General features: G+C 44.0%; 1 protein-coding gene across 4 annotated transcripts in view; it reads left to right on the top strand.

Moving 5' to 3' along the window:
- Positions 1-27,605, top strand: part of CSNK1G2 (casein kinase 1 gamma 2) — a 146,412-nt gene extending 118,807 nt beyond the window's left edge. For all 4 annotated transcript variants that reach the window (XM_030217723.1, XM_030217722.1, XM_030217725.1 and 1 more), the window contains exons 9-12: positions 2,848-2,996; positions 3,434-3,517; positions 21,817-21,923; positions 24,084-27,605. In XM_030217723.1, coding sequence (XP_030073583.1) covers positions 2,848-2,996; positions 3,434-3,517; positions 21,817-21,923; positions 24,084-24,138 — 395 coding nt within the window. In that variant the 3' untranslated portion in view covers positions 24,139-27,605. The remainder of the gene's footprint in view (positions 1-2,847; positions 2,997-3,433; positions 3,518-21,816; positions 21,924-24,083) is intronic.
- The last annotated feature ends 248 nt before the right edge of the window (positions 27,606-27,853 follow it).

Raw genomic sequence — 27,853 nt, 5'->3', positions numbered from 1 at the left:
CGGGCACTGCAGGATTGCAATCCGTTATGTTGTAATGTGTTACCAATGGTTTTCGTGGTGACAGTGGTCCCAGCTGCCTTGAGATCATTGACAAGTTCCCCCCTTGTAGTTGTAGGCTGATTTCTAACCTTCCTCATGATCAAGGATACCCCACGAGGTGAGATTTTGCGTGGAGCCCCAGATCTTTGTCGATTGACAGTCATTTTGTACTTCTTCCATTTTCTTACTATGGCACCAACAGTTGTCTCCTTCTCGCCCAGCGTCTTACTGATGGTTTTGTAGCCCATTCCAGCCTTGTGCAGGTGTATGATCTTGTCCCTGACATCCTTAGACAGCTCCTTGCTCTTGGCCATTTTGTAGAGGTTAGAGTCTGACTGATTCACTGTGTCTGTGGACAGGTGTCTTTCATACAGGTGACCATTGCCGACAGCTGTCTGTCATGCAGGTAACGAGTTGATTTGGAGCATCTACCTGGTCTGTAGGGGCCAGATCTCTTACTGGTTGGTGGGGGATCAAATACTTATTTCCCTCTGCAGAATGCAAATAAATTCATATACTTTCCACAATGTGATTTTCCGGATTTAATTTGTGATGTGCTATCTCTCACTGTTACCAATAACCTACCCTTCAATTATGGGCTGCTCATGTCTTTGTCAGTGGGCAAACTTACAAAATCAGCAAGGGATCAAATACTTATTTCCACCACTGTATCAAATTTCATCACAACAGAGTAGTCCTTCGCACGCACCTAAGTTCCTGCTAAAGGTGGTGTCTGAGTTCCATCTGAACCGGTCAATTGTCTTGCCAACATTCTTTCCCCGTCCTCATGCACGCCCTGTCGAAAGCAGTTTGCACACCTTGGACTGCAAGAGATCATTGTCCTTTTACTTGGAGCGGACAAATCCCTTCAGACAGTCCATCCAGTTGTTTGGTTTTTTTTCCAATTCCAACAGGAGGGGAGTCACCATCAGAAAATGCACAATCTCCATTTGGCTAGCAGATTGCATTTCCTTCACTTTTGTCCAAGCTGAGCTGTCTTTAGAGGGCCATGTCACGGCTCATAATGTTAGAGCCATGGCTGCATCAGTGTCTCAGTTAGCCTCCATTGAGGAGATTTGCAAGGCTGCAACGTGGTCATCAGTCCACACATTCACATCTCACTACTGCCTTCAGCAGGATACCCGACGCAACAGTCGGTTTGGGCAGTCGGTGCTACAGAATCTGGGTTTTAGAATCCAACTCCACCCCCCTAGACCCATTTTTGTTCTGTTCTAGGCTACACTCTGTTAGTTGTTTATGGTTTCAGGTCAGTCTATGTTATGTCCTCACCGTTGTGAGGCCCAATTGACCAGTGTTCATTGTTTTCAGTGAGCCTGGTTGCTAGGGATACCCCACATGTGAGAACAAGCCGCCTGCTTATCCTCGGAGAAAGCGAAGATACTTACCTGTAGTAGGTATTCTCCGAGGACATCAGGCTGATTGTTCTCACAAACTTGCCCTCCTCCCCTTTGGAGTTCTTGTTGTTTGTTGTTTCTATGCTTTTTGATTAAACTGAGGAAGCACGCTCACGCGACGGGCAGGAAGTCGTCTGCGAATGCGCGGTGCGTGTGATTTGCGCACTATAAGACTCTAGCAAAACTTTGTTTTTATTTTGCTGGCAAAATGCTGGTTCCTGGGCCGACGCGGGTGTCGACCCACATGTGAGAACAATCAGCCTGCTGTCCTCGGAGAATACCTGCTACAGTAAATTATCTTTGCTTATCCAATTGATTGGCAGATTGCCTTTCCTTCACTTATGTCCAGGCTGGGCTGGCCCTAGAGGGTCGTGTCACGGCTTACAATGTTAGAGCCATGATTGCGTCGGTAGCCCACTTGCAGTTAGCCTTCATTGAAGAAATTTGCAAGGCTGCAAAGTGGTCTTCAGTCCATACATTCACATCACATTACTGCCTTGAGCAGGATACCCGACGCGACAGTTGGTTCGGCCAGACAGTGTTGCAGAATCTGTTTGGGGTCTAGAATCCAACTCCACCCTCCTAGGCCTGTTTTATTCTGTTCCAGGCTGCACTGTCATTCAGATTGTATATAGTTTCAGGTTAATCTGTTGTGTCCTCGCCATTGCGAGGTCCAATTCACCAATGGTTTGTTTTTGGTGGGCCTGGATGCTAGGGATTCACCACTTGTAAAAATAGATAGGCCTGCTTATCCTCTGAGAAAGATACCTGTAGCAGGTGTTCTCCAAGGACAGTAGGCCTTATATTCTCGCAATCCATCACACCTCCCCTTGGAGTTTTCCTTTATTATTTTTCCTTTTTTGCTATTATACTCAACTGAGGTAACTGCGTTCATGCTGCGGGTGGGAAGGCACTCAAGCATGCGCTTCTCACATTCCATAAAACTCTTCTTATGCTGGTCATAAGACCCAGACCGGGCAACATGGCCTGTGTTACCCACTTGTGAGAATATAAGGCCTGTTGTCCTCCGAGAATACCTGCTACAGGTAAGTATCTTAACTTTTCAGAACCCAGTATTTTTTTTTTTACCTGTAGTTGGGATTATTTTCTTTGTGTATCATTTTGCACTTGATCACAACAAATTTCTTCTGCCATCTAGATGCCCAAGTTCCTCTCGATCCTCTGATGTTTTATGACTTTGAATAATTATGTCTGCACATATGGTCACCTCACTCATTGCTCCTTTCTCCAGTTCGTTTATGAATATGTTAAACATCGCAGGTTCCAGTATAGATCCTTTTGAGCATGCCAATATTGACCTTTCACCATTTGTGAAACTGACTATTTAGTCCTTCTCTCTTATAAGAATCTTTTTGTTTGCTTTAATTTACAGAGGAACTGGCAACCTACCTGCGCTATGTGCGGCGGCTGGATTTCTTTGAGAAGCCTGATTATGACTATCTCCGTAAACTCTTCACAGACCTGTTCGACAGGAATGGATTTGTGTTTGACTATGAGTATGACTGGGTGGGAAAACCCCTAGTAAGTGCTGACCTGGATCTCTTTCAATTCTGTTTGATTGGTCATCTACTGAGTGTGATTGAGGGCATCAGTGGATCCCTGCTCTGCCTTTGGCATTCTATGATCTTGAGCACGGCAGTTAATATCAATGTATTTTCTAATGCTGTGCTGCAGCTGAGAAGAGAGAACTTTTTTTTTTTTGTACTGCCTAGCCATGTTAAAGCAGTAGAATTAGTGTCCAGCCTGTGACTGCATATGAGCAAAGAAGTGATTTTGGAGGGAGCGGAAGATGGAGTAACTTTAAATAGCATTGTGAATTAACAGTGTAATCTGCAAAGCATTTGGAAAATCTTTGGGTTTCTAATGCAGTTAGATCTAAAAGATGTCTAACTGCTGCATGGTGTTAAAACGGAGCACTTTTAAAAAAAAATTTCCTCTTATTGTCTTCCACTTTGTAGCCAACTCCGATTGGAACAATCCATAGTGATGTACCAGTGCAGCCACCCAGCCGAGACAAAGCACAGACACACACGAAACACCAGGTAAGGCATCTCACCCATGGGATGATGCATGGAAGTCCACCAGGGAAGACTAAATGCTATGAGCAGAGTGTAGCCTTCCCTCTTCTCTCATTAACATAATTTTTTTTTCATCCTAATCAGACCAGTCAGTAACATATGGGTTATGCCTGTCAGCCAGCAGATGGACCTAAGAGATATGAACTCTCCACTATAAGAAGTTCCAAGCAGCCACAGCTCAGCTGTATTCTCTTGTCTCCAGCAGTTGGTTACAGACTTTCTATGTAACTCTAGACTAAACTGGTGAAGGCATCTCCTGGGTGAAGTTGGAGAACTGGTCCCTGGTTAAACATAGGCAGACCAAGAGGAATCTAGGGCCTTGGTGGCCTCTCTCCCCCAGGTTCTGCCAATTCATAAAGGTGTACAGGAGGCAGAGGAGAATTCTGAAGAACAGCACCAACTGTGTGAGTTTTCCCTGGAGTTTATCCTCCTCCTCCTCCTCCTCCTCCACAAAGCCCTTCTTTTGCACATTTGCAGGGGAACCTGGCCACTCGAGGTCTCAGATTTTAGATGTCCCTTCTCAGGCTAAATGCCGAGGCTGGACACTTTGGAAGACTGTAAAGTTCTGTCCATTGTTTTTAGGGACATTGGTGCAAGCAGCTGGAGTATGATGAGCAATATAGAGTGAAGACTCTCCTTAGATTCTGTGTTAGAAGGAAATTAACCCTACTGTGGATTGTTTAGCTTTTCCACAGAGAAGAACTAACGGGAATGATCTCATAGGCATTGGAAGCTGTGAGTATTACAGAGCCTGCTGCACAGGAGGCAAGAATCTGAAGATTCCATTCTCCAAGGGATATATAACCCTTCTAGAGATTTTCTTATTCGTTGAGGTATTCAAGAACTCATTACAGCAGAGTGGGATGTTCCAGAGACTCATCTTCACTTGGGAAGAACCATGGATAATATTTACCCTTTACTTCCTGAAGAAAAGGCAAAGTTGAACTTACGAAAAGATGATGTTTTGGTGAAAGCAGGCTGTTTCGTTCTACATCAAGATGGATATTTTAGCTATCCTGGTGCCGGATGGAACAACCCTGAAGGATATCCAAGATAGTAAATTGGAGTCCATACTCGAGCAAGTCTTTGAGGTGGAAGAATTAGCTTTACAGGCAGCTGTATATGGAGCATACATGTCTAGAATATGTTTGCACTGGATTTAGCGGTAGGGGGCACATTGGAGGCCAAGTATCCAAAGAAAGTGGCCCACCTGGAATCTAGTATGGCCCAAGCGGCTGATACTTTATACAATCTCATCACGACTGGTCAGATTGTGATGGTGTCTTTCTGCCAGGGGGATACAGCTTCCATGACTCATCTCAACAGACTTCCTTTTCATAGAAGATTTGGGAAATCGTTACCTGTGAGAGACAATAACACAAGAGATTGCCGGAGGACAGACATCGAGGCATGTCAAGGTTACTGCAAAGTTGATCGTGTTTCGGGGAGACAAGGCACTACTGACCAGACAGTACAACCGCATTGCAGTGTGCTTGGCCATAAAACAGAACTTCATCCTTTTGCTTTGAACATAGGAAAGTTTCCTAGGGTCCAAAGCCTACAGGGACATCTAGAAGCCCTCAGATGTTTCATCCCACATTGGCATCAGAACAACAACCAACAGGTCATGGTAAGAAAATTCCCACATGAAGTCCAAATCAGGTACAAAAGATTAGGGGTGGACCAAGAAATGTCTCCAGCCGATGGTATGTTAAAGTAACTTTATTCAGCACCAAGTGTGTACAAGACCCGACACGGGGCTGTGTTTCGACGGCTCTACCGTCTGCTTCAGGGGTCATACACTGCATAACAAATAAATACATAAAAATAAATAATTCAAAACAAAAACTTTACAATTTGTATAGAATAAACAATGGAGGTAATATTATCCTATATAATAAAACTCACCCTCAACGTTCTGAGGACACTGACGTCAGTGTCACTTCCTTGGGGCACTTCCTTCGGGTTCGAAGGGTTCATGGTGGTGAAGCCACCGAAATCACTGTCTCTGGGCCCCGCCCTCTAGTCAAACGTGATGACGTCGAGGGCGGAGCAATGGCATCACAGAGCAAGGGCGGAGCAATGGCGTCAGTGGCTTCACGACTCAGGAGATGAAGGTGGCGTGCGTTGACGAGGTGCGGAGCAATGGCGGTCAGTGGCTTCAGAACGCCGAAGGGGTGGGTAGGGAGGGGGGGTTCGGGAGGAAAACCTTGCTAGCACCCGTTTCATTTACTCCAGAAACGGGCATGTTTTACTAGTAAGTAATAACATTGATAAAAATGGCATATAGAAGTTAACAAGAGAACATATGTAATAGGCAATGGCAATGGAAAATCACCAAATGTAGATGCGGAATGAGAGAAGAATGTCTGGTAACAATGTCTGAATGAAAATCAAAAAGAAGAACAATGAAGAAAGCAAAAAGGAAGAACACATAATAAATCAAACAGTTGGAGAAAAGGGGTAAATGTGCAAAAGCTAATGTCATTATAATATATGTTGGGGAACAAAAAATAAATAAAACAATAATTAAATAAAGTAGAAAGGTGGTCCGAGGCAAACAGATGTGTGTGCAGTATTGACTGCATATCAATGTATACAGTGAAAAACATGTGACTAAAAAATGGAAATACAAAAATGTATAAACATAAATAAGAATACAAATAAGGTGCAGGCTGTAAAAGAAAAAATGTATGATCAGTATTACTTTAACATACCATCGCCTGGAGAGATTTCTTGAACCTCATCCCACATTGGAGCAGTTAAGAGGTTGGCTGTCCACATTTTTTGAGGAATAGACCCAAATTACTTCTGACTAAGTAGATTCTAGATGTTTTGAGAGCAGGGAAATAGAAAAAGTTCAAAGAAGGGCAACCAAAATGATTATGAAGATGGAACTCCTCTCATATGAGGAAAGACATAGGTTAGGGCTCTTCAGCTTGGAATAGAGACTTCTAGGGGAATATATATTAGAGGTCTACAAAATTCTGAGTGGTGTAGAATGGGTAAAAACATGAAAAGTACTAAGACTAGAGGAAGCTCAATGAAGTTACATGGTAATACTTTTTAAATGAATAGGAGGAACTATTTTTTCTCTCAATGAATAAATAGTTAAACTCTGTAACTCATTACCAGAGGATGTGGTAACAGCAGTTAGCATATCTAGGTTTAAAAAAAAGTTCATGGAGGAAAAGTCCGTAGTCTGCTATTAAGATAGAAATGGGGAAGGCCACTGCTGTCCCTGGTATTGGTAGCTTGGAATGTTGCTACTATTTGAGATTCTGCCAGGTACTTGTGACCTGGATTGGCCACTGTTGGAAGCAGGATACTGGGCTAGATGTACCATTGGTATGCCCCATTATGGCTATTTTTATGTTCTTCAGGTACAAATTGCGATTTTACCATCACCTCACAAAATGCCTGTTTAATCTTTCCTTGTCAGGCACTGGCAAAAAAGTTGTAAGTATTAGGTATATTACAGAGACTGCTTGTGTTACAGGTAGCTGCTCCTGTGTCATTGTAAGAGACAATTTATTTTGTGGTAGCAAATGAAGAAGGTAGTTTTCAGCCAATTCTTGACTTCGAAAACTGTGACCTGAGCTCTATGAATTGGTCATTTCAACAAGGTGAACTTGGAGGGTTTCTCACGCTTTAAATCTCAAAGAAGCATGTTGGCACATTCCCACTTAGTTTCCACACCCAAACTTTCTGAGACTTGTCATCCAATTATATTTTAGTTCAGCATAAAATTTTAGTTCTAATTCCTATTCAGTTACAAAACATATAATTTTTATTTTTATTTTATTCTAGTTTTGACAACACTCTTCTAGCTTTTATTCAGTCTTCTGAAAATTTTAGTTCTTATTTGGTTCTTATTCCGGTCACAAACTCATAACAAATAATTTCAGTTTATGCAAAACAGACACAATAATTCTAGTTTTTATTCAGTCCTCTTCTAAAAATTTTAGTTTTATTCAGTTCTTTGGTTTATATATAATATATGAAAATATTTTCTTTCTCAAGCCATGTTTGTTAAGAAAAATTATTTATAGTTCATTCTGTTCAGAACAGTAAATTTTCTATTCCTATTCAGTTTTTGTTTTGAAAAAATATATATTTTTTTTACTTCTAGTTCTCGTGAACTAATGGTCAAAATTTTTCATTTTGACTCTTATTCTCATTAGTAAAAATATCCCTGTTGTCATCCTAGATCAGCATTACCAGTTTCAGGCTCTACCATTTGACCTAGCACAGCTCCACAGACATTTTCAAGGGTTATGGATGTAGTGGCAACTGCATTGTGCAGAGAAGGCTTCACGGTCCAATAGTATCTAGATGATTGGAGGTGTAGTTTCTGCAGTTTTTCTAGAATGGGTAATTAACTTCACTAAGCACAAGTTACAGGCCTCCAAATCCATAGAATATTTGGGATCCTGGGGCAGATGTTCTTGCCTAAGCAGAGGATCCAGATGCTTCAGGGCCAGATTCGGCCCCTTATGAAGCAGAATGCTCCTCAAGCTTGGGATTATAGGTAAGTGCTGGGGTCCATGGCTACAACTATGGATTTGGTACCATGGGCTCAAGCTCGTATGCATCCCCTTTAGACTTCTCTGCTGAGTCATTGGTTCCCTCAGACTCCATTTCACATGGATAGCAGGAGTCGGGACCAACATGACATGGTAGTTAGACTCAGAATTTGTAACCGTCAAGTTTAGACAGTCAATACGGACGCAAGTCTCCTTGGCTAGGGAGCTCCCTTTCAGTATCAGTTTGCTCAGGGGTGCTGGACAAAGGTTTAACGCGACATGGTCAATCAATCATTTGGAGACTCGAGCCATCAGGAGAATGCAGGAGATCATTCAGCCTTTGATTCAGAAGAAAACAGTGCAAATCTGCTCTGACGGTACAAGAGCAATAGCTTATGTCAATCAAGGAGGCATGAAAGTCAAGGAGTGTCCAGAGAAACAGTCATGTTTTTTTTTGTTGGACGAAGCAACATCTTCAGGCTGTCAGTGGTCCACATAGCAGCAGGAGTCGAGAATGTCCAGGTGGACATTTTGAGTGGGGACACGTTGGATCCCAGAAAGTGGGAATTGTTAACCAGTGGGGAGTCCTGGCAGTGAATTTGATGGTGTCCAGTCAGAATGCCAAAGAGAGAGCCAAGATCTATGGGCCTGTATGCTATACTTCAGGCATGACCACAATTAGACTTGCTGTATGTCTTTTTCCTCCATGGCCACTGTTGGGCTGAGTGTTGCAGTGATTTGTATCTCACCCTGAGATGGTGATTGTTTTTATTTGGTCGGGCAAAGCATAAAATCCATGTTATGTTATATGATTTGAAAGCGCATACTACATTTCAACAAATACAACTAACACGTCCCCCTCCTGAACCCACCTTCCCATCCCACCTGTAGTATACCAACATAAATACCTCTGAATATTCCAAAACATATCCGCTCTCCCAATGGAAGCTTAGACCTCCACTCCCTGTAGGGTATCCACACTGTCAAGAAGGGTGGCCAGTTATCCTACCTATAGGTTGTGGCTATCACATACACACAACTCAATCTGCTTAAAATCTTTTCTGTCTGGAGGCACTGCCTATTTCTATTTCGCAGCCAGAGCGATTCTTTCCACCACCAAAATGTGATGGATGCAATGCTGAGACCCCTCCCAGATTTCTTCAGGAAGGCAAGATGTGAGATAAACAGGCATGCAGAGCAGCACTACTGATGATATTCTCAACTTGTATCTGTGCCCAACAACTCACCACCCCAGGGCAGTCCCACCAGACATGGTGCCACATACCTCGTTGATCACATTGGTGCCAGCACCAATCACCGAGCTCAACAGGCCACATGTAGCCTTGCTGGAGTCCAGTACCATTAAAAGCAATTTAACCCTATTTTTAGTAAGATTCATAGTTATAAGCCCTTAGAACAGCAAGAATGCCATCTCGCACCATTGTAGTTCCATTATCTTCAAGCCCATCGTTTTCCCATGCTAGCTATAATTTTCATTTGGCTTCACCTTGTCTTTTAAGCAGCTTATAAATCTTGGAAATCTGGTGCCTCTGCACATCAGCATGTATATGTAATTTTTCAAACCCACGTTTTGGCCCTCCCCCTACAAATCCACTTTCAATTTACCCCCTCCCAGGTAATAAGGTAATGCCACACTTCAGTACTCTGGACCTCCCTTTCCCCTATGGAAATTCAACCTATAAAGTACTAAACCTTTTAAGTACTCTCTTATCCAATAATTGGCCTAAGGCACACAGGCTCCAGCTCTACTACCTCCTAAACACAGCATCCAAGGTACTTATAAAATTTAGCAGTAAAACCATCTATCCTGGGTGCCTTATCAGACTTGAGCATCTGTACTGCTTCTACCAGTTCTAGGACAGAAATGGGAACATTAAAAGAGTCCTGCTCTTTTACTTCCAGTACATTCAGCAGCGCATTCACTACACAGACTTCTGTATCTTACACTGAGACTTCCAGAATATACAATTATTGATGATAACATATGAAAGCTTCTGTAATTTCCCCAGATCAAGAACTGGGTTTCCCCAGCCCTGTGACTTCCAATATATGATTCTGCAAATTGTTTCTGCTTCAGTTGCTGAGCCAAAAATGTTCCAACTTTATTGCCCCCTTCAAAGAACTGTGTTAATCTGTGCAACTGGAAAGCTACCTCCCCTTCAGATGGGTCTGCTAGCAAGACTAATTGATGGGGCAAGGGTTCTTTTTTTATGCTGGTTTTCCAGTTCATGTATGTTTCTGCCCAGCAAACATATTTTGCTCTTTTTGTCTACTCCATAAGTTTCTCCCTCAAGATCACTTTTGAAGCATCTCATACCACAGGGAAGGGTAACTCATTATCATTAATGGCTAGGTACACCAGTATATTGATAGCTATTTTGATTTTCTCATCCAACTATAAGCTGTCATTCAATTTCCACTGAAGCTGACACAGCACATGATCAGACCAAGTAACTGAGCCTATGTCTGCTGCCTCCACCCTCTTAAGGATCCAATAAAAGATAATCAAAATGCAAATAACTGTTATAAGGTCTAGAAATAAATGTGCAATCCCTTGCCTTCCCATGGTTGTGTCGCCATGTGTCCACAGGCTTATAGTGTTCATCAAGTCTCACTCACAAGCAGCGTCTTGCTGCCCTAGAGGTAGTATCACTCTTACAAGAACAGTTGATACTATGGTTTAAAGTTCAGTTAAAATCGCTTCCCAACCCTTTCTCCATCTGCAGAACCCTTGCTAGCTGCAGAGCCAATGTCTCCAAAAAGCCCTCCTGTTGTCTGTTTGGGGTATATAATTTACTCATGTTAGTATACTGCCATGAGTCTTAGTTCTCCGTTTTAGTACATGCCCCTCTTGGTCTCTAAACCTCAAAGCACTGTTTGAATGTCCCAAGAGATCAGTATGCCCCTTATATTGCCGTGTACCGGAAGTGCAGAAAATTACAGGATAAGCCTTATAGTGAAGTGGGAGATTTTTTAGGCCAAATCAGTCAATCTCCCCAGAAGAGATTTGTAGAGGCATTACCTGGTCTTCCTTGCATTCCTTTGCCAAGTTTTCAGATTAAACCTCTAAGCAAGGGAAAAAGCTACTTTCGGAGCTCGAGTTTTGGCAGTAGAAGTATCTATTCTCCCAATTTAAAGATTGATTTGCTATATCCAGTGCATTCTGGACTAGTCTGATTAGGACAAAAAAGAAGGAAAATTTTGATCTTACCTACTAATTTTCTTTCCCCGAGTCCAACAAAAGCAGTCCATAGGCCCACCCTGTACCCGGAGAGGGACATACTTTTTAGTATCTGGTTTTCTTGTCTATGCAGTGTAATTTGTGAGGAGGAGTGAGTGCTCTTTAAGATTTCCCTGAGGGGACAGTTTGGTTCTGTGGAACCCTGAATTCTCTTCCGTGATTTTTAGTATGTGGATAATTTCTTTGTTACGGGAATATTGCTGAGCTATGGCTGCACAGAATCTCATACAGTGTAGAGCTCACAGCTTTTAGGTCTTTATCTCCATATGCTGGTTGACAGGTGTAACCATATATTCTTGACTAGTCCGGTTGAACTCAAGAAAGGAAAATTAGCAGGTAAGATCCTATTTTTCCTTTAAGGAGCAATAGGGTTTTTGTTTGTTCTTTTTCAGGTTTGTTTTTTTAAAAATTTGTCTTATATAACCAGTAAAAGGTTTTCTACCTACAGTCTCACAAAATGTGACTATAACCACCACTAAATAATGTGAATCAGTTTCATACGGATTAGCTTTATTCCTAATGGACTACTGTGCTGTATCTAGTATATCTCTGGTTATTCAGGAGTGTGTGGGGAAGAGGGAGCATACTTTGCTACTGAATTCCCTACACATGGGTTTAACTTGCAGAGGAACAAGATCCTACTGTCCTGTATTGGGGAAACTGTTAGAATATGGAAGTGGGCTGTATTTCATGGGATAACTCTCAGGGCCACCTGTCTGGCAGGCAAGGACAAGTGGTCTGGCAGACAAACTGAGATGTGTAGTAAATCCACACGAGTAGTCCCCGGGTGTGTAAGTGGCTTTGATCTTGCCACTCCTAAGAACAGGAAAGTGCATCAGTTCTGCTGCAAACTAGCCTCGCTTTCCTCCTAGATTGGGGGAAGAGGGTCTTATGTGTGTGTCCTCTTATTCAGCCCTCATCTCTCCCCTGAAATAGCTAAGATTCTCATGAAACTCATGTGGTGGTAGGGAACTATGATCATTATATCATTGTGATGGCAGAAACAGGTATGGTTTCCTCTTCTGAAACTTTCTCACAAGAAGATCCATAAAATGGGGGAATTTCCAGCACTGATCACTCAGGCTTGGAGAATACTGTTGCATCCCAGCATCAAATCCCTTTTCCTGACAGTATGGATGTAGAGATTATAACCTTGACTCTCTTCAATCTGCCTGATAATATATAACAAGTCATTATGGCTTTCAGGAGAGACTGTACAAGAAGGTACTACAAATTTAAATAGAAGAAGTTTGCCATATAGTTTGATGGGAAGATCCTAAAGCCATTCTCCTATTCCACACAAAACTACTTGAGTAACTTCTATCTCTTTCAGAGTCAGGTCTTCAAATCAGCCCCATTAGTGCAACTATCATATATCACTACTGTGTAGAAAGTAAACCATCTTTATACAACTTTTAGTTCATTTTATGCAAGGCTTTCTCTTTTTGATGCCTCCCATCAAACCTCCCACAGTGTGTTGGTACCTCACTTTTGTTTTATTTATTTATTTATTGCATTTGTATCCCACTTTTTCCCACCTCTTTGCAGGCTCAATGTGGCTTACAATTATCATGAATAATGGAGGTATATAAGAAATAGCTCTTAGTAGTTACAGAATGATCTTGGTAACATGGTAATGAAAAAGCATGGAATTAGAATAACAAGCAGATAATATAAGACAATTCTGGATCTATATATAACCCAGCTGATGAAAACTTCTTTTGAGCTGCTAGACTCTGATCTGAAATACCTGATCTTGGAAGGTCCTGTTTTTAGTGGCATTCATTTTGTCTCAGAGTTGGTTAGCTCCAAGCTTTAGCAACTGATCTCTACCATGTATTAGATTTTTAAACCGTAAGGTGGTTCTGTGCACCCATCTGAAGTTTGTTCTTCAGGTGGTGGTGGATTTTCCATCTTAATCATCCTGCCAAGGTTTATCCCTCGGCCTCATGCCCACAGAGGTGAAAGTACTTTGCACGCTTTGAATTGCAAATGAGCCGGAGCCTTCTATTTGGAGTAGACTAAAGCCTTTAGAAAGTCCACCCAGCTGTTTCTTTTGATGTTACTAAATGCATTCTTATCTAATTGGCTAGCTGAATGCATTTCCTGTACTTAAGCTTGCTTTTCTGAAGTAGTCTCTGAAAACTGTAAGCCTGTTTATTCAGTTTGTACTTATTATCATTTTATTACTTTTTATTTTTTAACCACAATTACACATTTTAATCAGAATGGAGCCCTAAAACGTGTAGAAACTAGACTTAAGAAGTTGGGTAGGGCCTCCTTAGCCTAGATGCCAAAAAGGCCTTCGACCGCGTGCATTGGCCATTTATGTACAAAAGTGATGGAGGCCTTTGGGGTAGGACCTCAGTTTCGGGGATGGATTCAAGCATTTTACAATTCTCCTAAGGCTTGTATACGAGTTAATGGGGGCAACTCTGCAGCGATCCCTCTACATCGGGGTACTAGACAGGGCTGCCCCCTATCTCCCTTGCTGCCCCCTATCTCCCTGGTGATGGAACCATTTGCTACCAGGCTTAGGAATAACCCGGATATCTCGGGTCTCTCCATAGGTGGAAGAGAGCACAAGCTATCCCTATTTGCAGACGACGTGCTGTTGTTTGTCACTCGCCCCCTAACCACCTTCCCCGGGCTCTTGAGGGAGATTGAGGAATTCTCGACTGTGTCGGGCTTTAAAGTGAATATGTCAAAATCTGAAGTTTTGAATGTGTCTCTCCCGGAGGAGCTTGTGGGAACGTTGAGATCTACCTATGCCTTCCAGTGGGCTGACAGGAGCATCCGTTACCTGGGGGTCAACCTGACGGCCCGCCACTCTGATCTCTTTGCTGTAAACTATAAGGGCTTGGCTGGGACACTCACTGAGGACCTTGGTAGATGGGGTGACCTTGACCTCTCCTGGTTTGGTCGCATAGCTGCTGTAAAGATGAATGTTTTTTTTTTTTTAATTTAAAGAAGTCTTTATTAGGCATCGATAAATAATACAATACATATGTAACACAATACAGAGCCATATAATCTGGAACATTCAATGTACATAACTCTAGCACCCAAAAGGTACCAACATAATATCAATGCTAGAACAAAAACTTATTATACTTCAATTTTTATCCAATTTTTGTGATTTTGAACCCCCCTTCCCACCATCACTCCCTCCCCCTCTCCCCCCCATTTATTCCCTACTACCCCCCATCCATCAACCAACACATATCTCAACCAGAGCACCTTTGTAAGAAGGGTTCCCAAACTCTTTTCCATTTATACACGGTTTTCCGTTTCACGGCAGTCAGTCTTTCCATCTCACACATATATCTTACTTTGGTAATCCATCTTCGCATTGAGGGCACCAGCGGGGATTTCCAACTTTGCGCTAAATTTATTCAGGCCGCATTCAGAGCACACCTTGTCAGCATCCACTGGTCAGACGTTAGACCTGCCGGCCTGGATCTAAGCTGGAAAACTAAGGGATGCCACTGCACAGACCGACCAAGCCACCCCTGGAGTCGCGAACGCACCCCCCTCCAGTAGGCCTGTGCCTTGGGACATAGCCACCATATATGACCTGCGGTCCCCACCCCCCCACATTTCCTCCAACAAAATTTTGATACCTGAGCAAACATGTGGTTTAATCAGACCGGTGTCAGGTACCACCGGTAAAAGACCTTTATGGCGTTTTCCTGCGTGGCTACTGCCAGTGATGACCTCAAAATCTGCTTTTCCAGGGCCACCCAACCGGACTCCGGCAATGTAAACTGCAGCTCCTGCTCCCATCTCTGCCTATGTAGGAGGGACGGTTTAGCTCTGGTCCCCTGATAAGCATACCCTGCGTGTCCTTGTCCTCTACACACATCTCCTCCAGCCGGTGAAGTTCTCGCCTCAAACATTCTACATAAGCCGGGCTCTTCAAAAAGTGCACCAGCTGCAGGTAGGCATATCGATCCCCCTGCCCAAGCCCATAATCCTCCATCAGTGTCTCAAAGGGCACAATAGTCTCTCCCACGTGCAGCTGCCCCAATGAGTCTAATCCGGACTCCGCCCATCTGCGAAAAGTGACACTCCCTATCCCTGGTTCAAACAATGGGTTGTCCACTATCGGAGCCAAACCCGAAACCAATGGCTGCTTGTCTGAAAACATAAGGTCCCAATAGTGGAAAGTAGCCTGCACTGTGAGCGGAAATCTGTCTACTTGCCCCCTGTACCTACCCGCAACCCACATTAACTGTCCCAGTCTCCGAGAACCCACCAACGCTTGCTCAATGTCAACCCATACGTGGTGATCCTCCCTTTTAAACCAGGCTACTGCCGCCCTGGCCTGAGCCGCAACGTAGTACCAGAACAAGTTGGGTACCCCCAACCCTCCCAACCGCTTACACTTATATAGCAGGTCCCTGGGCAAACGTGGCCTCTTCTGGTTCCAGATGAAGCGATTAATCGCCTCCTGTAGACCTGATAGAAATGATCTGGACAGTTGCATGGGAAGGACCTGGAACAGATAAAGAAGCCGGGGCAAAATGTTCATTTTTACTGCAGCAATCCGCCCAAACCAGGACAGTCCCATAGACATCCAGGTCCCTCTGTACAGCTCGCTTAAGTGGCGGATAATTACTGGTAAATAGCTCAGACAGGTTGCCAGGCAACTGTACTCCCAAATATCCTAACGCTCTAGCCTCCCATTTAAAGACAAAAGACCCCTTCAAGGTGTCCATCACTCTAGAAGGAACTCCCACAGCCAGTCCTGTGGACTTGTTAGCGTTTAGCTTATACCCAGATATTGTCGCATACTCCTCTATCACCTGCATTAAATTAGGCAAAGAAATTAATGGCTTAGTTAAGGTCAAGAGGACATCGTCTGCGAATAAGGCAATTTTATACTCCCTCCCTCCCACCTGTACCCCAGCAATGTTTTCACTAGCTCGAACGGCATCCGCCAATGGTTCCATTGCCAGAGCAAACAAGAGGGGGGATAGTGGGCAACCCTGCCTGGTTCCTCGACCCAGCCGAAATGAGTCGGAGTTCCCTCCATTAATGCGCACACAGGCTTGTGGTGCCGAATACAAGGCCCTAATCCACGTTCTGTAGAACTGTCCTATCCCTACTCTGTGTAGGACCTTGTCCAAATACCCCCAGTGGACCCTATCAAATGCCTTTTCTGCGTCTAATCCAAGCAGTACTATTGGTCTAGCCTTCTTCTGGGCTGCATAGAGAAGGTCCACTGTTCTCCTTATATTGTCTGCTGCCTGTCTTTTGGCTACGAACCCTACTTGATCCGGGTGGATGAGACTAGGAAGCACATCCCCCAGTCGGTTCGCCAGAACCTTAGCTAAAATTTTCACATCAGCATTTAATATGGAGATTGGCCTATATGAGGCACACAACGTAACATCTTTACCTGGCTTAGGGATTACAGCCACCCACGCCTCCATCATAGTCTGAGGAAGGGGCACACCCTCCCTCACTGAGTTAACAATCATTGTCAAATAGGGGGCCAGCTCTACTGCGTATACCTTGAAAAATTCGTTGGTAAATCCATCCAAGCCAGGCACCTTCCCTGTGGGTAGAGTTTTAATAGCCCCAATGACCTCATCCACCCGCACCGGACATTCAAGCTCCGCCCTCTGTGAGTCGGTCAGAACCGCCAGCCCCCTAGCCTCCAGATAGGCGTCAATTTTCTCAGTCTGCATAGTGGCGTCTTCCCTGTATAGGTTCTCATAGTATTGGGCAAAGCACTGTCGGATCTGCGCTGAACTGTGCACCACCTGCCCCTTTCCATCTCGGGTTCTCAAAATGTGACGAGAGGATCTCAACTGTCTTAACTTGACTGCTAGTAGCCTACCGGGTTTGTTAGTGTGTTCATAGTAAACCTGTTTCATCCTTGCATGTGCAAATTGCAAGCTGTCTTCACGCAGCGAGCTGAGCTCCAGTCTAACCGCCTGCAGTCTACGCAGGTCCGACAGAGAACCCGTGGCCTTATATTTAGCCTCCACTGCCCCAAGTTTGTCCATACATTGGGCTAATCGAGCTTTGTGTGCCCTCGTCCTCCGACCTGCTCCCTGTATAAAATAACCTCTCGAGACTGCCTTAAAGGCGTCCCACACCGTTCCCAGAGAGGGTCCCGAGTCTAAGTTCATATCAAAGTATTCTTTCAGAACTGGACGAAACCCAGCTACTAAGTCCGGGTCCTGTAGCAAAATGTTATTTAGCGTCCATCTTTTTTCTCTCGGTTCCTCTCTTAGGGACGGGAGAGTAGACCAGGTCGGGGCATGATCAGATATGCTAATGTGACCTATGGAGGACTCTCCTCCCCCCCCAGATAGCGCCTTGTCCAAAAAGATGTAGTCAAGCCTAGAGTGGGACAGATGAACCTGGGAATAAAATGTGTAATCTCTCCCCCTGGGGTGTGCCAGTCTCCAAGCATCATACAGGCCCAGCTCATCCACACAATCTTTTAAGGCCTGTGAAATTTTACAGTCCAGCGGGGCAGGAGGAGTAGAACGATCTAATCGAGGCTGCATGGTGGCGTAAAGTCTCCTGCCATTATTACTTTACCCTTGGCAAAGCCCTGCATCTCTTTTCGGAGACGGAGGAAAAATTCCCCCTGCCTCTCATTTGGTGCATATACACTTGCCAAGGTATACTCCTCCTGCTCAAGCACGACTTGCAGTAGAAGAAATCTTTCTTCCCTGTCCTTTCTAGAACGTACAATCTGCACTTGCACATCTTTATGAAATAGTACCGCCACCCCCCGTTTTTTAGCCCCCTTTACATCTGAGGCACACACCACCAGCGGGTACTGTTTGGAGGACAACAGACCTTCATGTTTTTGCATTAAGTGTGTTTCTTGCAAAAAGACCATTTGAGGTTTCAGCAACTGCAGTTCACGAAACAGCGCATGCCTCTTGTAAGGGGAGTTCAGCCCCTTAATGTTATAAGTAACCAATTTAAATCCCGCCATTTAATATTCTGTAAGTGCACCCCACTTCAGATGGAGGACGCCTATCCTGCCTTACTCCCCCCCTCTTCCAACCCGCTTGCTTCCTAGACCCTCTGGTTCTTCTCAGTCCCTTACCTCTCCCCCCCCCCCAACTCCCCCCCACCCCCCCTCCCCCCCATACCCTCCCTGCCCCACAACCCAATATCCACCAACTGGTCCCATGTGGCACCAATTGGGAGTTACAAGGAAGCGACCCCACTGGCCAAACAAACTCACTTTTAAACAGGAGCTTAACACAACTAAACACTCCCTTCGATCCCCCCTCCCACCCCCCTCCCTCATATGATCTCAAACACATCAATATTTAACTTGTACCGTCCATTATTTTTCACCTCTCCCCCAAATGTCTCTCTTCATCACCTCCTCTCGAGGGCCCTCGGCTTCTAATTCCATACACAGGTTCCTTGATCTCACCGCTGTTGCTCAAGTCTTGGGCTTCCTGGGTGCTTTCTCTACCCTCTTCCACTTCTGAAGTCTTGCTTTTGTGGAGGATGCCACTTCCACTGGTAGGGTAGCTGTAGAAGCCAATCCAGCCTCGTACAAGACTTTCCAGGCCGCTCCCACTCCTCGACATCTGTTCTGTGCACCCTTAATATCAAAACAAAGTGCAAACGGAAATGTCCACCTGTAGAGAATCTTCTCTCTCTTCAAAATCTCTGTTACCGGTCTCATAGCTCTGCGCGAATTCAAAGTGAATAAGGAGAGATCCTGATATATTGCAATTCGCTCCCCGTTGAATTCCACGTCGGGGTTCTTTCTAGCTTTCTGCCATATCTGGTCCTTGCAGTTGTATGAGGAGAAACGCACCATGTCCCGGGGTTTATTGTCTCGCGCTTTCCCCAGCGCTCTATGAGCCCTGTCGATGCCCATTGCAGCTGAGTCAAAGTCTTCTCCCATCAACTGGGCACATATAGCACGCACCACCTCCGGGACTACTTCTCGGTCGCCATTTTCTGGGACTCCTCTGAATCTTAGGTTGTGTCTGCGCCCTCGGTTCTCTAGATCGTTTAATTTATATTGGAATTCCTCCGACTGTTCCATTAACTTGGCAAGTTGTTTATCGACCTCCTCATTTTTTCCCCCTGCTCGTCTGCCCGCTCTTCCAAGACTTCCACTCGGCCTCCTAACTCTCGCAGATCCACACTCAGAGCATCCACGTGCTCTAGGATCTCTTCCTTGGATGTTCTAATTTCAGCTCGAATGGTCTCCAGGCAGCGCGCCAGGTCCGCGGGGAGAGCTTGCATAGGGGCCGGTTCCGTGCATCCAGCACCGTCCTCCCTCGAGGAAGCTGATCCTGACTCCGACGGGCAGCGTGCTTTGGGGGATGGAGGTCGCACAAGGCCCCATTCCGTTTTCCTCGTGGCTGTTCGGTCATGGTCGCGCTGCTGCGCTCCACTTTTCTTGCTCATGATGGTTTGCCTAGGACGTTCGCCACTCACTTATAGCTCCGTCCGCGTGTTTGAAGAGGTTTTCTGGTTCGGATGGCACCTTTGAGAGGGTAAGGAGGCACGGAGCTCAGGGATTAAGCGGCCATTCAGCCGCGTGACGTCACTTCCTTCCCTAAAGATGAATGTTTTGCCGTGCCTGCTCTTCCTTTTTCAAGCCCTTCCAATCAAAATGCCCCGGAAATTTCTAGTAACATTGCAGGAACGTATCATGCGCTTTATCTGGGCGGGGAAACGTCCGCGGCTGGCGCGCTCGGTCCTGTACCAGGATAAGAAGAGAGGAGGGCTGGGGGTACCCAACCTGGCCTGGTACTTTAGAGCAGTTCAGGCGCGCGCGGCAGTGGAATAGTTTCAGGACTATCCGGATCGACAGTGGGTGCAATTGGAACAATACACCTTAGGTGCGCAGCCCTTGGGGGTGCTCTTGTGGATCCCGAGTTCACTTAGATCCCTAGAGAGGGGGGCTTGTGTCCTTCCATATACGTCACCCTTTCTAATTGGAATAGTATGTTTCCACGTGGACATACTGAACTCTCTTGTCTGTCCCCTATAGCGCACAATCTACTATTTTACCCAGGTACAATAAAGGGAGTCTTCACCAGATGGTACAAGGGAGGTTTACAAATGTGGGGCCAACTGTATGAGGGGGATTCATTGTCATATCCAGAGGCTCTTGAGAGATTCCCGATAATTGGGTCGGACCAGTATGCCTACCTTCAGTTATCCACCTTTCTTAGGACACGGGCAGTTCGGGAGGTGGTGACCCAGGAAAAATCCACACTTGAAGCCATCTGTGAGGGGCCACCCAAGACGAGTGGGCTGGTCTCACGCCTCTACCACATTGTTAATAGGCAGTCCCAGAATTACACGCTTCATAGGAAAGGCTGGCAAGGGGAGTTGGGGTTGACAATGGAGGAGGCAACGTGGGAGAGACTGGAGCGGGATGTGATGAGGGTGTGGTCTCATGTGCCCTTCAAGGAGAATGCGGTGAAGGTGTTGTATCGATGGTACCTGACGCCTGAGCGCCTTCAGCGCATTTTCCCCACTACAACGGGAGTGTGCTGGAGGGGTTGCGGTGTAAAATGCACAGTGGGACACATATGGTGGACTTGTAGGAAGATCAGTGCCTTCTGGAGATCTGTACGTAGCAGGCTGCAAAGATGGACGGGTAGCCCATTACCTTGGAACCCAACCTTTTTCCTGTTTCTGGCGGGTGTTGCAAATCGCCCTCAGACCCAGCAAATTTTTCTGAGGCAGGCTATATGCGCTGCTAGAGTTGTAATTGCAGCCCATTAGAAGCAGCCTATAACTCCACTGATAACTCGGTGGATTCAAAAACTGAGGCTTATCTGCGAGATGGAAAGACTACTAGCTGAGAGGTGCAACCACCTGAACAGATGGCACTTGATCTGGGATCCTTTTCTTCTTCATGTATAATATGATTGCTGTTATCGGCTAGGGTGATGCCTGATAGAGGGGTGGGATAGGGTGGGCAGGGGTGTGGGTGGGGGATGGGAATTAACATATACAAAACTACAAATCTTGAAGTATTGGACTGGACATACTGAATAGTCTCCTGGGCGCACTTGTACAGCAAGAAATGTCTGGGTTGATGGGTATGCAGTGAGAGTCTTACCATGTGCTGTATTATCTGTCATCCACATTATCAGAGATTGATTCTGTACAATTGAAATGTACCATGCTGTGTACGATGTGCTATGTACTTGAATCTGTGTTTTACGTATTAATAAAGACTTCATGAAAATTTTAAAAGAAGTTGGGCAGGAAGGAAGAAGTCTGTACTTTTAATAGTGATACAGCTCACAAAGTTCAAAAAAGCAAACTGTATCTCCAATATGGGGAAGAAGTACGGACACTAAAATCTTAAACAAGTGAAGTAGAACAAATGTGTCAGCTTTTGAATGACACTGTATGCCTTTCTAAATGTGCTTTAAATTGGTGAGACTTCCGTCTTTGCCTCCATACACTTTCCAGTTCATCTCCTTTTCTCCACCTCTTCTCAGGTGATCAGCTCAACCAATGGTGAACTGAACACAGACGATCCAACTGCAGGACATTCTAATGCACCAATCACAGCACCTGCTGAGGTGGAGGTGGCAGATGAGACAAAGTAAGTTATTGAGTTAAAGGATCTGGTCTTCACAAGCTGTCTTAGGAAATGAGGGTCTAAACTTTTGAAAAGAGGGTATTGCCTGCCTTTTGTGTAGAAAAAAAATAGAAAACGACGGCAGATAAAGAAGACCTACGGCCTATTCAGTTTGTCCATCCATACCAACTACTAAGCTGTACAATCCCTTCCTCTCCCTCACAGATCCTCTGTGCATAGAAACAGAGAAAATGAAGGCAGATAAAGATCATATAGCCTATCCAATCTGCCCATCCATACCAACTACTAAGCTTTGCAATTCCTCCCTCTCTGTCATAGAATCCTGTGTTTGTCCCATACCACTCTCATCTTCACCACCTTTGCTGTAAGACTGTTCATGTATCCACCACCCTTTCCATAAATAATGATTGCTTATTGCCCTTACCAGACCAGCTGATGGAGATAGAAACCAAAAACCTATGAGCTCTGCCCTACTGTAAAGCTTTAGGTCTTCAGTATTTTGTCCCCAGCAGATGGTGACAAGCATAGTCTGCACCTTCTAGGCTGGTAACAGATAGTAGTTCCTGGGCCAGTTAGAGAATCAGGATCCAGTTGAGGAAGGGGGTTCCTTTTATGGGCCTGAGCTTCAGTAAAGGGGGGGAGAGGGGGGGAAGAAGGTTTTCTTCAGAGCTGAGGGGATAAGGGGTTTCCTTTCTCTCCATTTTTTTTTTATTATTATTTTTTAGTTGTAAAGGTTTTTAATAAAATTTGAAAACCAGAATACAATCAAGAACATAATAAAACAAAAATGACACTATGCAATATATCTTGTTAGGCAGTATAAACTTCAACTCACTATATAACAAACTTGGGTTCAAAATAATTTTATCTTTTCTGTTTATGCACTTTAAGTGTTTAAAATGTGCTCAGACATACCGTTTACACCCATTATATCCCCAAGAGGGATATGTGGTGGTGTCACGATGGAACCATCATTGCACATACAATGTTCCGCCTCCTAGTTGTGTATGTACATACAGCTGAGCCTAAATGGATCTTTACCACCAGGATATACATATATCTATAACATGATATATATAAATCATAAACTACTCAAATTAGATATTATTAAGCTTAAGCTCAAGCCTCTACCCATATAATATGGTGCATTTTCTATTACCATCCAATACATAAATAATAGAACATACAGTACAGTATTTATTTGAACCTAAAGGAGGTATATGCTAATTCATGACACCCTGATCTCAGTTCCCCCACATGTCTTACATAAACCAACAATACAATATACACTTATATTTTTCCACACAGTTATTTCACTTCCCTTGGGGTATATTGTGCTCGTGCTTGTGCTTCATTAAAATCACATATCATTTATCCACTCCATTCTTGCCGTCACGCACTACCTCCACTGTATGCAAATCTATCTCATGTATATTCATTGTAGGTGTCCTGAAAATGTGACTGGCTAGGTGTGTCCCAAGGACTGGGATGAGAACCACTAATATGTTGAGACCTTTGTTTGCCCTATATGCTAGTTAACCTCTTTTATTATAATCTCTTATGTTGACACTTCTGGAGGTAGACCTAACCAGTCAAGTTTTCAGGATCACCATAAAAAATATGCATTAGATACATTTGAATATTTTGGTGACCCATTATTTTTTTTTGTTTTGTTGTTACATTTGTACCCCGCATTTTTTTTCCCACTCATGGCAGGCTCAATGCGGTAGGCAATGGAGGGTTAAGTGACTTGCCCAGAGTCACAAGGAGCTGCCTGTGCCGGGAATCGAACTCAGTTCCTCAGTCCACCAGGACCAAAGTCCACCACCCTAACCACTAGGCCACTCCTCCACTGTGCAAATCTCTCATGCATATTCATTACAATGATCATGAAACTTGACTGGTTAGGCCTACTACCTCCAGGAGAAGGCTGAGAAAGCACTTCCTTATGTGAGAACAATGAGTTGTTCCAAGAAAATATTGCAAATTTTATTAAAAAAAAATATTCTCAATACATTTGTCAAAGAAAAGAGAGAACCCAGGCGTAAGGAATGGATTTTCTGCAGAAGAAACAGGCAGCTTGATATTTTGTAAAACATGGATTGCCTAGGTCCTTTTATGAATGAACTCTGCATCTAACCATCACCCCTTCTCTACTTACAGGTGCTGCTGTTTCTTTAAACGAAGGAAGAGGAAAGGCATACAGAGACATAAGTGAATTCCAAAGGAGAACCTGGAAGCAGTCAGGACCCCATCTCCTCCATCACTTTCTATCCAGGAAGGACACGTTTATGTTCTTTTTTTTTTTTTTTTTTTTTTAAGATCTGTTTAGTTCAATCCACAAGGACACATTTTTTTTCTCTCCCCAGGATGCTGGGGTTGAAGTGACTGGAGCAAGTTTGGTTTCCCCTTCCTCTAGTCTCGGACACTGCGGATTCCAAAATCATTTTTTGGTTTGTTTTTATTTTGTGGTGTGTGTTTAATGTATGTTCCCTCTCAAAAACTTTGCAGTTTGTTTACATCCTTAGAGCAGACTACTATAAACCATAAGAGCACGAAAAGTGTCCCTGCAGCTCTCTGTGCTTGTCCACAAAATGCATTAACTTTCACTAGAGACAAAATTTTAGTTTTTTGAAAATGGGGATCAAAGATAGATGTGTAATGTCACAGAAAATATATTTTCAAGTGAATCGTGATGCGCAAGCTGTTTGCAATCCATTTTGAACCTGATTGCAGGTAATTTAAAGCAATGCTGTGTGAAGCTCAGTGTCTTGAACCTTGGGTTTTTTTTTTTTTTTTTAGATTCTGTAATTTGAGCTTTTTTTTTTTTCCTGTGTTCTTTTGAGCATTTGTTTTATTGTAGGTTTACTTTTTCTTCCTCTTTCCCCACCTTGTACTATAAAAAGAATAATAGGTTTTTTTCTCCCCCTTTAATGTTGTGTGCGCATTCACACACAGTATGGCCTCAGGTACTGTGGACAGGTGAGGCGGATGGGGATGGGGGCTGGTTCTGGCCACTTGTTTACATAACTCATGTTTTGATGCACTTTGGTAGCACTACCAGCTGTGTTTAGGCTTGACATTGATCCTTCAGGGACTCATCTTGAAAGCAGTGAGTTGAAGGGTAGGGGAAAGGCATAGGACATTTCTCTTCTTGCCTTTTTGGTTGTTGTTTTTTTACTAAATAGGAGTGATTGGGACTAGTTGACTTCTGTCCAATCAGGCTACACCCCAGCCAAAGAAATTGGGGCCACAAAAAGAAGCACCTGATGTGGCCATCCTTGTCTAGGAGCCCAGGGATGTAGGAGAGGTGGATGTGAGAGAATCTCAGACAGATTGTGTTCTGAAATTGAAATCAAGTTGTGAGCAATTCTTTTTATCCATGTAACTTTTAGCACTGAAATGGCATCTGAAACCTCATTCCTTAAACATTAGTAAACTTTACTCAGGTCCTTATCGGGCTGATAGCCCCAATAATAACTGTTTTAGTGCTTCTATGAACTGCTGCTGGTTTACTTTAACCTATAGGATGGTGAGCTTGGAGGGGGGGGGGGGGTCCTTTTTATGCGTCATAAGATGCTTTTAAAGTTAAAGCAGTGTAAGGCAGCCTGATGGTGAACCAGTCAGAATGCTTCTGCGAGGTACTTCATACATCAGAGGGGGTTAAAAAAACAAGAAAACACATCTCACAACATACAACTCTTTGTTTACAATTTTTTTGTTGAGATGGGGAGGTCAGAGGAGGGGGCTTGGCCTTTTTTCCTTTTGAGCTTCCAGCTAAATTGGAAACTAGCCTTCATTCAAAGCACCTAGGGGTATGTTTAGTAAGGCGCTTTAGCATTTTTAACGAGCCTTTAAAGCATGTTAACCACTAACACGCCAATATATTCCTGTGGGCGCATTAGCGTTTAACGCACGTCAACCATTGACACGCATTAAAAATGCTAACACACCTGTAGCGTGCCTTAGTAAATATACCCTCTAGTGTTTTGAAGCATTCCCGCCCAGCCTTTTCAGCAACAGAATTTGATATGCATGTGCCCTCAGTCTGTTCAGTAGCTGCCTCCGTACTGGTGGCTTAAATGCTTCCACAGAGTAAACGGATAGCAAAAGCTGGACTTAGACATTGAAACCCAAATCTCTCACCATTGGGCCAGTCCCTTGAAGCAAATTTATTGTATGCAAATTGAACCATCTCCAGATGGGTTAATTTTGTGCTTACCATGCTAAAAATGAACCTGCTTCCTATGTATGCCAGGGTGTGTTGGAGATGATCTCAGTCTGCAGATGATAGTGTAGCTCCTCTGGTTGGCAGTAAGCAGTCATCAGCATTGCTGAAGACAGACTGGTGCATGCAGTAAAAGTACTGTTCTTTGATAATGTACAAATAGGCTCCATGTGTCAACAGTTTGAAAACTGTGACTCTTTCAGTAACATATAAAGCCCATTACAATCTGAAGATTTTAGTAGGGGACAGGGACGTTTAGTCATTTTCACAACACAATCCATTTTCATCAACATTCAGGCAGCCCTATAACTTGGGCCTTTGCAAGACTAGTAGAAGAGTCCTCCCTTCCAACACTTGGAGCAAATCAAAGGACAGAGAGAGATATGGCACAGCTTTGAGTTTTAAACTGTTTCAACTTCATGCTACTTGCATCCCAGGTTTCTGAAATAATTGCTTCTCTTTCAGGACTGTCAGCTTGTTTTTCTAGTGCTCAATTATATTGATGACCTGAAACTCACAGCTGAAGTCTACCTCCCTCCCTCCTCAACCTCTCTTCCATTGGAGAATTTTTTGTTTGTTTCAGGGAGGTAGGAGTGGGAAGGAAAGTGCCATGTGAGGGCTGAAGCCCAGCTTCCACAAGTGAGGAAATGGCATAGCAGTGGTTTGGAAGGTGCTAGTGCACGCCAGGATGGTACTGTCAGTTAGCAGCTTATTCTGGTATCCAGATCATACACGTATGATTGTGTTAGTAGGCTACTGGCCCCAAGGGTTAAGCTTACTCTTATTCATACTCTTTGGCCAAAAGCACTTCTCAAGATCTAAGAGTACAAGTAAGATTACTTTTGAATGAGTATTTCTCATGGCATCATTGCTAAAACCAGTGGTTTGGGGAAGGAAACAGTTGTTTTTTTTTCTTAAGTGAGAGGCGGGGGGGGGGGGGGGGGGTTTGGTATTTAAGTGCCAAAACATGGAAGTATTTTTGAATGCCCTTATTGACAATTTCTGTATATTTTTTTATGTATGGGGTGTTGATCTGCAAGAGAAATGGAACTGATTGGGTTTATCCTTTCCGTCTGACCTCTGGGTGCCGAGAGAATCCGTGTCTGTGGAAGGCCAAAGCACTGGGTTCTCCATCTCTGAACGTAATTGTGGGAGCTGTCACTGTTGCTTCTTTTCAAGCCTATCTGACTTTTAAAATGCAGTTGGAAAGACTGAAAACAGAAACTCTGTTGTACTTGTTAAAATGAGAATTCGGCAGAGAGGAGGGATGTAAGCAGCATGTTTCTTAAAACTGTAATTATGAACCTTGTAATGTTTGTGAACTGAACTGTATGTAACAGTTGTAAAGCTAATCGGGATTTAGCAAAGGGAAGCACTGCTGGCAAGCAGAAGGTTGTGTCTGAGACCACCTCAAAAGCCTTTGTCTGAAATTTGTATAGAAAATAAAGAAACATCCTTTGTAGCTGTAATGCATGTGCTGGATTCTTTATCACCCTACTGGGGCTGTTTGTGTATCGTTTGCTGAGTTTAAATGTGCAGAAGTCAACTTGATTCTAGCTTGGGTGGGCAACCTACAGCCCGTGTGCCGATTGCAGCCTGCAAGACCATGGGAAAGCATACAAATAAAAAATGAAGGTACATACCTGTAGCAGGTATTCTTTGAGGACAGCAGGCTGAATATTATCACGTATGGGTCATCATCCGC

The sequence above is a fragment of the Microcaecilia unicolor genome, chromosome 11, assembly GCF_901765095.1.
Source record: "Microcaecilia unicolor chromosome 11, aMicUni1.1, whole genome shotgun sequence".
NCBI classification, from domain to species: domain Eukaryota; kingdom Metazoa; phylum Chordata; class Amphibia; order Gymnophiona; family Siphonopidae; genus Microcaecilia; species Microcaecilia unicolor.
Note: the sequence above shows the minus strand (reverse complement) of the source record. Positions and strands in the feature narration are given on the sequence as shown.